General features: G+C 50.1%; 1 protein-coding gene across 1 annotated transcript in view; it reads left to right on the top strand.

Annotated features, from left to right (window-relative positions):
- The first annotated feature begins 5,362 nt into the window (after positions 1 to 5,362).
- LOC117676073 (transmembrane protein 132B) overlaps positions 5,363 to 10,582 on the top strand; it is a 254,719-nt gene continuing 249,499 nt past the window's right edge. Inside the window, exon 1 of the mRNA XM_087880054.1 lies at positions 5,363 to 5,808. Within this exon, the coding sequence (XP_087736180.1) occupies positions 5,658 to 5,808 (151 nt within the window). The 5' untranslated portion in view covers positions 5,363 to 5,657. The remainder of the gene's footprint in view (positions 5,809 to 10,582) is intronic.

Below are 10,582 nucleotides of genomic sequence, written 5' to 3'. Positions count from 1 at the left end.
AGTAGAACCCACCCCTGGGGTGCAGCGCCCCCATGTGGCCTGTTTTTGCTCCCAGGAGGCTTCAGGGAGGCCTCCTAGGCCCAAAATGGGATGCTGGGGGGCATGTTCCCCCCCGCCCTGATTTTGCTCCCAGGGGGGTGCAGTGTGCTGCCTGTCACCCCCCCTGGCCACACCCACCCAGCTGGTCATTAGGGCAGAGAACCAGTTGTTAAATTATTTGAATGCCATCACTTTATAATCTTGAGGCTTGGAAGGGGTTCTGCCATATCTCCCGCCCCCTCCATCCAATCTGGCAATGTTGTTTTTCTGTCTTCCCTGGCCCACCCTCCACCGAATTTTGAAGAGGCAGTTTGGTATAGTGGTTAAGATGCTGGCCTAGAAACCAGGAGATGGAGAGTTCTAGTCCTGCCTTAATGAAAATTGGGTGTGTGACTTTGGGCCAATCACTAGGAGACGGTGAGTTCTAGTCCTGCCTTAGACAAGGAAAATTGGGTGGGTGACTTTGGGCCAATCACTAGGAGACGGTGAGTTCTAGTCCTGCCTTAGACAAGGAAAATTGGGTGGGTGACTTTGGGCCAATCACTAGGAGACGGTGAGTTCTAGTCCTGCCTTAGACAAGGAAAGTTGGGTGGGTGACTTAGGGCCAATCACTAGGAGACGGTGAGTTCTAGTCCTGCCTTAGACAAGGAAAGTTGGGTGGGTGACTTTGGACCAATCTCAAGGAGACGGTGAGTTCTAGTCCTGCCTTAGACAAGGAAAGTTGGGTGGGTGACTTTGGACCAATCTCAAGGAGACGGTGAGTTCTAGTCCTGCCTTAGACAAGGAAAATTGGGTGGGTGACTTTGGACCAATCACTAGGAGACGGTGAGTTCTAGTCCTGCCTTAGACAAGGAAAGTTGGGTGGGTGACTTTGGACCAATCACTAGGAGACGGTGAGTTCTAGTCCTGCCTTAGACAAGGAAAGTTGGGTGGGTGACTTTGGACCAATCTCAAGGAGACGGTGAGTTCTAGTCCTGCCTTAGACAAGGAAAATTGGGTGGGTGACTTTGGGCCAATCACTAGGAGACGGTGAGTTCTAGTCCTGCCTTAGACAAGGAAAGTTGGGTGGGTGACTTTGGACCAATCTCAAGGAGACGGTGAGTTCTAGTCCTGCCTTAGACAAGGAAAATTGGGTGGGTGACTTTGGACCAATCACTAGGAGACGGTGAGTTCTAGTCCTGCCTTAGACAAGGAAAGTTGGGTGGGTGACCTAGGGCCAATCACTAGGAGACGGTGAGTTCTAGTCCTGCCTTAGACAAGGAAAATTGGGTGGGTGACTTTGGGCTAATCCCCAGGAGACAGTGAGTTCTAGTCCTGCCTTAGCCATCAAAGTCATCTGGGTGAAGATAGGATAACAATCTAATAAATTAAAATAAAGTTGAATGCAGGCTTGTACTGAAGTATCTTGTATATCTTCTCTTATTCCTTTTTGTTAGAGTAACAGACCTGAAATATTTTTCAGTGACGTATCTGAACTATATGGAAGCTGCCCAGAATTCTTTCCAATTGGGCGGCTTTAAAAATCCAGTCAATCCATCCAGCCTGAATAAAAAAAAGTCAATGCCAGACATTTTTCCAGCCCAAAAAAATGTTATGGATGGGATCTCTTCAGTCAGGATTGAATTAAACCTGCAGGGAAGGTTTCCTTTTGAAGCTAAGCTAAGACTTTTAAAGATTTTGGCTTAGATTTGGCCAACGGTCGGACAAAGAACCAATCAGAGGTGAGCCCACCAACCTGCACCTATCAAAAACCAGCTTGGCTAAAGATTTTGTTCAGTTGCCTGTAGATGACTGAAGATGTCAGCCAAAGTTACCAAGTGAAACATCAGATAATTTTCTCTGCTGGACCACAATCGTCCAAACGCTTCCATCACCCCCCAAAATTTCCTACAAATTCTTTCAACCAAATTTAAGATTCTTCCCTTGACTTCCCAGGTGTCATATTTCTCCTGCCTTGCCCAAGTCCTTTTCCTGCCTAAAGAGTTAGCCCAATCTTGGGATCACCTCCCTTCTCTGCTTCGGAGACAAAGACCTTCTGGTTCTCACCTTCTTAGTCATATAACGGGTTCTGCGGATGGAGTGGGAGACCCCCCCCCAAGCAGTTTATCTGCTCTTAATGAGCCCTCCCTAAATAGATCCACTGATTCCGCTTGGGAGTGGGAGGTCTATGAAATTTTAATGCCCTCTAACAGGGGTGGAATTCAAAGTTTTTTACTACCGGTTCTGTGGGTGTGACTTGGTGGGTGTTTGTTGGTGGGCGTGGCAGGGAAGGGAAGGATACTGCAAAATCTCCATTCCCAACCTACTCCAGGGGAAGGATACTGCAAAATCCCCATTCCCACCCCACTCCAGGGGAAAAATACTGCAAAATCCCCCTTCCCACCCAACTCCAGGGGAAGGATACTGCAAAATCCCCATTCCCATCCCACTCCAGGGGAAGGATACTGCAAAATCCCCATTCCCATCCCACTCCAGGGGAAGGATACTGCAAAATCCCCTTTCCCTCCCCACTCCTGGGGGAAGGATACTGCAAAATCCCCATTCCCTCCCCACTCCAGGGGAAGGATACTGCAAAATCCCCATTCCCTCCCCACTCCTGGGGGAAGGATACTGCAAAATCCCCATTCCCTCCTCACTCCAGGGGAAGGATATTGCAAAATCTCCATTCCTACCCCACTCCAGGGGAAGGATACTGCAAAATCCCCATTCCCTCCCCACTCCAGGGGAAGGATACTGCAAAATCCCCATTCCCACCCCACTCCAGGGGAAGGATACTGCAAAATCTCCATTCCCACCCCACTCCAGGGGGAGGGTACTGCAAAATCTCCATTCCTACCTCACTCCAGGGGAAGGATACTGCAAAATCTCCATTCCCCCGCCACTCCAGAAGGATACTGCAAAATCCCCATTCCCACCCCACTCCAGGGGAAGGATACTGCAAAATCCCCATTCCCTCCCCACTCCTGGGGGAAGGATATTGCAAAATTCCCATTCCCACCCCACTCTGGGGCCAGCCAGAGGTGGTATTTGCCGGTTCTCCAAACTATTACCAGTACAGGCCCATCTTCTCATTTATTTATTTATTTATTTATTATTTTATTTCAAATTTATATACCGCACCTTCTCTCGAAAGACTCAGGGCGGTGTACAGCCAGATAAAAACATACAATACAAACATTAAAAAACAATTAAAAGGGTATATATTAATTTGGCCCCAGTTTAAGATAACATGTCGATAAAGAGACAATTCAAGGGCCAAGAGATAATACGCATCTTTCTGGAGGTTCGTTCATGGGAAATAAATTAATACAAAAATTAATATGACATATATCTATATCAATGTGTACCAGGGCAGAGTGATTTCCATCTTAAAAGTATTTTGTTTCCATCATGTTCAGCATTCTAATCTTCCTCTTTGTTCCTTATTTTTATACACCAGTCACTTTTAAAATGTGGGCATCCAACCTCTTGGCTCCCTCCGTGCTGAAGGAAAGGCACTCTGCGCGTGCTCTACGGCACCTTCTTATGACTTTTGCTTATTTCATCGTTTTGATTCTTTGCACAACGAAGCATCTGTTCGGAGTCCAAGCCTGCACGAATCCATCCACGTGGATACGGGGGAGTTAAAATTCCTCGCTCTTAAATTTTCTTAGAAACCAAATCTGCCGTTTTTCATCCAGTTCATTCCCGCTGCTAAAACACAGTTTGTTTGCATCCTGGCTTCCCCAACCAAGCCACAGTTTAAGCCATAACAGGCACAGTTCACACAGTTCCAACAGACAATCCATCCCAGTAGCGGGATAAAACAACGGGGTCTCTTCTGGGTTAGTGCCCACAAGTGAACCTGGCAAGCCATGGTTTATAACAAGACGTGAGTGGACCGACCGAGGCAGTGGTGCCCAGCCAAAATTATTATAGGTTGCCCGTTTGCGGCTCAGAAGGTGGGGAAGTCCAGCAGGTTGCAAAACCGTGATTTATAGCTCAGTCTGGGGGCTACAAACCCAGCCAGTTCTTGCAACAAACCCTCATTAATCAAGTCGTGGCTTAGCCCCCAGGAGCAACGCCGGGCCGGTGCAGAGGCCGCTCTCTCTAACCATCCTCGTCCCCCCCACCCCGTACATTCTTGTACCCCACGGCCCACGCAGCGCGAACCCTAAAAAGGAAGCAAACTCTTCCATTTCTCCCACCCTCACCCCTCCCGTTTCCATTTCATAATTCCGGCCACTTTTTGCCTTTTGTAAAAAAAAGAAAGAATTAAAAAACAAAAATGCAGCGAGGGGAAATCGGGTACACAGGAGAAAGAAAGAAAGAAAGAGAGAGAGAGAGAGAGAGAGAGAGAGAGAGAGAGAGAGAGAGAGTGAAAGGCAGGCGAGCAGGGGTCCCCCCGGGGTCCCCCCTCCTTTCCCCTCCTCTCTCTCTCTCTCTCTCTCTTTCTCTCTCTCCCTAAGGCAAGCTGCCCCTCTCTCCATCCTTCACCCCCCCTCCCCCCAAGGGATTGGCTGGCAGAGTTTGTCAATCGCCGCTCTTCCTCCTCCTCCTCCTCCTCGCCTCCCCCCCCCATTCCGGCTTGAGCACAGAGTTTGCGCCAGGAAAAGAAACCGGGCGCTTCTCTTCCTCCCCCACTTCACCCCCCCGCCCCGCTTTTCTCTTCTTCCTCTCTTCCTTCTCCCATCACTTCTTCGGGCCGCCTTTTTCTTGCGAGCCCACCGAGATTTAAGCTTCTTGGGTTCCGACTCTTTCCCACCCCCCACCCCTCCCTCCTTCCTCCTTCCACCGACACCGGCCCTGCCCACCTCCCTTCCCCTCCTTCTTCCCGTGCGCGCGCGGGGGCGCGCCTGGCTGGCGATGGGACCGGCATGGAAGACGATGCCGCCGCCGCCGCCGCCGCCGCGAAGAGGGGACCAGCCCTGGCGCCCGGGCGCAGCAGCCGGAAGGGAGGCTGAGCGCCCCCCGCGCCCCTCTTAAGCTCGGCCCCTTCCCTCCCTCCCTCCCTCCCTCCCTGAGCCCGAGAATATCCACTCCCCCCCCCCATTACTCAGAGCGGGGTTGCGAAGCTTCCGTGCAATTTCTCCGAGGGGGAAGAGTGTGCCAAGGCGCAACCCTGCGCGTGCCAGGCTTGGGGAGGGGGGGGGTTTCTGTTTTTTGGAACATAAAAGCAGGAAGGGGGGGCTGTCTGTTTGTCTGTCTGCCTGGGAAAACTCCCCCCCCTTTTTTTTTGCCCGTCCCTCCTTCTGCCTTCCCGGGAGGAAAAGAGGCTCTCCCCCCCCTCCCCGATTTTTCTCCCCCCCTCCCCAACCCCCCCCACCCCACCCCCCAAACCAGCTGCTGGCGAGAGCCGAGGTGATGCGACGCCCACCTGACTTCTCTCCTGCTGGCGCCCTGCCCGCCGCCCCCGTCGCCGGCACTTCGGTCTTTTTGGGGAGCCCCCGGCCCGTCTCGGAGGAGAACTCCTGGGGACGGTGCCCCGCCGGGGTCCCCGAGAGGCTGGGCAGGCAGCGAGCTTGCCATCGCGCTCCGCGGCCCCCTTGCCCGCGCGGGGATCGCGGCTCCCCTTTGCCCCTCCCGAACTGGGGGCGCAGGGCTTGAGAAGCGGCGCCGGAGGTCTGGGGAGGATCGGGATGGAGCCCCGCTGGCGCTGGGGAAGAGGAGGAGGAGGAGGAGGAGGAGGAGGAGGCACCATGGTTGCTGCCCCGGCCGGGACCAGGCGAAGCCCAAGCCTGCGCCCTTCGGGGCTGGTGCTGGTGCTGCTGCTGGCCGTCTTCGGTGGAGGTAAGGCTGCGAAGTTGGTCACTTAAGCTTCAAGTTGTTTTCTTCTTCTTTCTCATTTTCCTCCTCCTCCTCCTCCCCTTCGTTCGTTCGTTCCTTCCTCCTTTCCTTCCTTTTTTCCTCCTCCTCTTCCCTTCCCCCTTCCCTTCCTTCTTTTCCTTTCCTTCCCTTTCCTTCCCTCCTCCTCCTCTTCTCTTCTCTTCCCCTTCCCTTCCTTTTTCCCTTCCTTGTTTTCCTTATTCCCTTCCTTCTCCCCTTCCTTCCTTCCTCCTTCCCTTCCCTCCTCTTCCTCCTCTTCCTTTCCCCCTTCCCTTCCTTCATTCCCTTCCTTCTTTCCTCCTTCCCTCCTCCTCCCTTCCTCCTTCCCTTCTCTTCTTTTCCTTCCTTCTCTTCCTCCTCTTCCTTCCTTCCTTCCCTCCTCCTCATCTTCCCTTCCCCCTTCCCTTCCTTTTCCCCTTCCTTGTTTTCCTTATTTCCTTTTCCCCTTCCTTCCTTCCTCCTTCCCTTCCCTCCTCTTCCTCCTCTTCCTTTCCCCCTACCCTTCCTTCATTCCCTTCCTTCTTTTCCTTCCTTCTTTCCTCCCTCCCTCCTCCTCCTTTCCTCCTTCCCTTCCCTTCTTTTCCTTCTCTTCCTCCTCTTCCCTCCTTCCTTCCATCCATCCTCCTTCTTCTCTTGTCTTCTAGTTAAAAGTGTTATTTTCTTCAGGCGGGACGCCTTTCGCTGTAATCACCCTATGCTAAATGATATTTGACATTCCACCATGGCGTAGTTGCAAATCGCAGGAACTTTAAATTAGCCAGACTTCCCCTTTCTTTCCCCAGGAGCGATTGTGGTTGATCCAGGAGCTCGATCCTACCTCCCGCAAAGTCGCTGCTTGATTTGCAGGGTAGCAATTCACCAGGTGAAGCACTCTCTCTCTCGAGTAACCTGGCCTGTTGTTCTTGTTGGCAAGCTCTGGCGTTGTGGGGGTGCGGGGGGGCAGGCGGGAGAAAAGTCTGCTTTTGTGTTCGGCTGCTGGCCATGAAAAAGGAAGGTTTTTCGTTGGGTTTTTTTTTAAAGCAATCCTTTTAAGTTGCATTCTTTTCATGCTGAGGAATTCACGTTTGCAGGAGGCATGGAACGTGGGCGCAGAAGGAGGCACAAGCAGTGTCATCCGTTGGGGTTTTGCAATCCAAGACCGTTTTGGCCTGGCCTTGTTGGCTTGGCTGTAAGACCCGCTCACTTTCAACAGCTTGCTCTCCCATTTTGCAGAAGGGAAAAACCGAGGCCAGGGGGCAGTATCACAGACTAGGCAGGTCAGTCTAATAGAATAGAATAGAATTCTTGATTGGCCAAGTGTGATTGGACACACAAGGAATTTGTCTTTGGTGCACACACTCTCGGCGTACATAAAAGAAAAGATACGTTCGTCAAGAATCATAAGGTACCACACATAATGAAAGTCATAGGCTACAAATAAGCAATATAACTGTTTAGATATTCCTCGGTCCAGTCAAAAATAACTGCCACCAGGATGACCCAGGTACGCGTAGTCCCCGACTTACAACAGTTTGTTTAGTGACTGTTTGAAGTTACGATGGTGCTGAAAATAGCAACTTGTGATCTTTTCTCACACTTACGACCGTTGCGCCATCCCCCGTGGTCATGTAATCAAAATTCAGAGGCTCGGCAGCTGACTCGTATTTATGATGGTTGAATTGTCCTGAGGCCACATAGTCTCCTTTTGCGACCTGATGAGTAAAATCCACGGGGAAGCCAAGATTCACTTATCAGCCAGGTTATTAATTTAAAAGATTGCCAGATGAACAGAGTTGGAAGGGGCCTTGTAGGTCATCTAGTCCAACCCCCGACCCAAGCAGGAGACCCTACACCCTTTCTGACAGATGGCAGTCCAATCTCTTCTTGAAAGCCTCCAGTGATGAAGCTCCCACAACTTCCGAAGGCAACGTCTGTTCCATCGGTTAATTGTTCTCACAGAACAATTTCAGTGATTCGCTTCTTAACAACAGCAGCAAAAAAAGGTCGTAAAATGGGGCAAAGCTCACTTAACAGACGTCGCGCTTAGCAACAAAAAGTTTGGACTCCATTGTGGTTGTAAGCCGAGGACTGCCCGTATGTTTCTCGGCACACATGTGTTAAAATATTCCTTCATCCATGATGCTTGGAAGATGAAGATGAATAAATCACGTGCTGTAACCACGACGGGATGACATGAGAAAAAGTAGACCTCCAAGAGGTTTACAGACATGATGGAGCGCTCGAAAACGCATGTCGGGAGGAGGTACAGAAGCTACCGACGTGATAGCTTGGCTTCCCGAGTTGTTTTAGATCTCTGCGTCTCCCTAAACATTTCTTGGCTAGAACATTGCTAAGATCTGCTCAATTTTGCCCTGGGCCTTGGCGTCACCTCTCTCATGGCTGCTGAATAAGGTTCTTAGATGTTGGCTTCCAAGGTGGTAGGAGATGCAAGCTGATTGTTCCAGTGCAGGATGGACGTTGGAATCGGGGTAAGAAGCTAGCTTTTGAGTTCCTTGCCATCGCGAGAGAATTGTGCCAATTCTCTTATTATTTGGTTAACTAATTAAATCTTTATGGCCTGGCTTTAAAAAGCCCCCAAACCTCCCTAATCTGTCTATATTGGAGTTACTGATATGTTTTGATCTACCGTAAGTCAATTCTTCTTCAAGGCAGCGAGAACAATCAACCAGTGGAACAGAAGTTGCCTTTGGAAGTTGTGAGAGCTTCATCACTGGAGGTTTTCAAGAAGAGGCTGGGCTGCCATCTGTCAGAAATGGTGTAGGGTCTCCTGCTTGGGCGGGGGGTTGGACTAGATGACCTACAAGGCCCCTTCCGACTCTGTCAATCTGTAACCAAGATGATGAGGGGACTGGAGGCTAAAACATATGAAGAACGGTTGCAGGAACTGGGCCTGGCTAGTCTAGTGAAGAGAAGGACCAGGGCAGACAGGATAGCCGTCTTTCGTTATTTGAGGGGCTGCCACAGAGAGGAGGAAGGGGGTCAAGCTATTCTCCAAAGCATCTGAAGGTCAGACAAGGAATAATAATGGATGGAAACTGATCAAGGAGAGATTCAACCTAGAAATAAGGAGAAATTTCCTGACAGTGAGAGCAATCAACCCATGGAACAGAAGTTGCCTTCAGAAGTTGTGGGAGCTTTATCACTGGAGACTTTCAAGAAGAGACTGGACTGCCATTTGTCAGAAATGGTGTAGGGTCTCCTGCTTGAGTGGGGGTTGGACTAGATGACCTATAAGGTCCCTTCCAACTCTATTAATCTGTAAAGGCAAAATCCAAGAATGGCTTCTGAGAGACTCTTTAACATGGAAAAATTTCCCCATTCAGTCCGTAAGGAAGGTTTTTTTTTCTTTTTAAACCTTCTGCTGGAGGGGTTGTGAAATACCCGGAATGGGACTGACAGTCTGAAAACACTAAGAAGTCCTTGATGAAGAGAAGTCTTGAAGGTGAAGGTTATCCTTCCTGCTTATCAGGAGGGAATGGGCTGCTGGCTCCCTCCCACCCCCGTGGGGGGACGATGACTCAGTGTCATGGCTGCATCTCACCTATCTGAGCTTCATGAGCTGACAGTCTGACATGGGCCAGGACCTGAGGAGAGGACCGTGGGTTGAGTGTAGAGCAATTATTCCAGGTTTATGAGGCCTCGTCCCTCTCTCTTCTATAGGGAGGTCTCCTAGGGTCTCCTGCTTGAGCAAAGGGTTGGCCTAGAAGACCTCTTCCAGCTCTATTCTGATTGATGGATTGAAGGTAAAGTGTGACTTCTGGTCATTTCTGGTGTCCTTGGCCATAATATATAAATCATTCTCCACTGCCTTCTTCTCAGTTTCCCTGAGACTACTTGCATGGTGTCCCAGCTATGGACTAACCAGGTTCTCTACTGTTCGGCTTTTATAGGGATCAACCAAGGTCAGCTAAGCGCAGCTGGTAGGAACCGATCATACCCTTAGATCTGTTTGGCATGAAGGTCCATGCATCTGGAAGAAGGCTGATCTAGAATAGAGCAACCATAAAGCTTCTAGATGGTTTTTGCCGTCCTACGGAGGTCCATTGCATGGCTTTTCATCACCTCCTTGGTGTCCAAGGAGCTGAGATCCCTGACTCTAGAGCCACATTGGATATCACATGTCCTCTTCCTTCTACAATTGTCCACTGGGAATCAACCCAATGTTTTGAGCGATGCTGAGCGCACAGCTGTGGTGGAATTATCTACTGGCTGTTAGGGCGTCTCTGGTCTGACCTTGTTTGTTTCCAAGGTTCACGCAGAGGTGGGACAGGGGAAGTTCATCTCCGGATAACATCTTGAGATCCTGCGGGCAACTGATTTCATATCGTGAAGTAAAGGCTCTTCCTTCTATCCTAGGATTGGTCGGTCAACATGGAATCTTTTTTCTGTCCTTTTTCTCTTTATCGGTGTTCAAGGTTCTGATGAGCTCGAGTTTTGATCAGCTGCCGTCATTCGGAGAAGGATTGGTTGTTTGCGTTTCTGGATACTTAAGCTTTTATTTATGAATATATTTGCAACGTTTTTCCACCCCCTCATGGGCGTCTCTAAGCAATCTGCAACCTCCCGGCTTACAACCGCATAACTCGCACCACTTTCACAAAAGCAATTGAATAGTCTTCATTAGTTGCAGAAAGGTTCATTAGATTGCAAAATGGGACTTTTATTTTTAGGATCTGTTCTAAAAGAGAGGTGAGAAAAAAAATATATGGTTGCTTCATTGCTTGGCAAGATGCTGCAA

This window comes from Pantherophis guttatus, chromosome 17, assembly GCF_059756535.1.
Source record: "Pantherophis guttatus breed Tessera chromosome 17, ASM5975653v1, whole genome shotgun sequence".
NCBI classification, from domain to species: domain Eukaryota; kingdom Metazoa; phylum Chordata; class Lepidosauria; order Squamata; family Colubridae; genus Pantherophis; species Pantherophis guttatus.
Note: the sequence above shows the minus strand (reverse complement) of the source record. Positions and strands in the feature narration are given on the sequence as shown.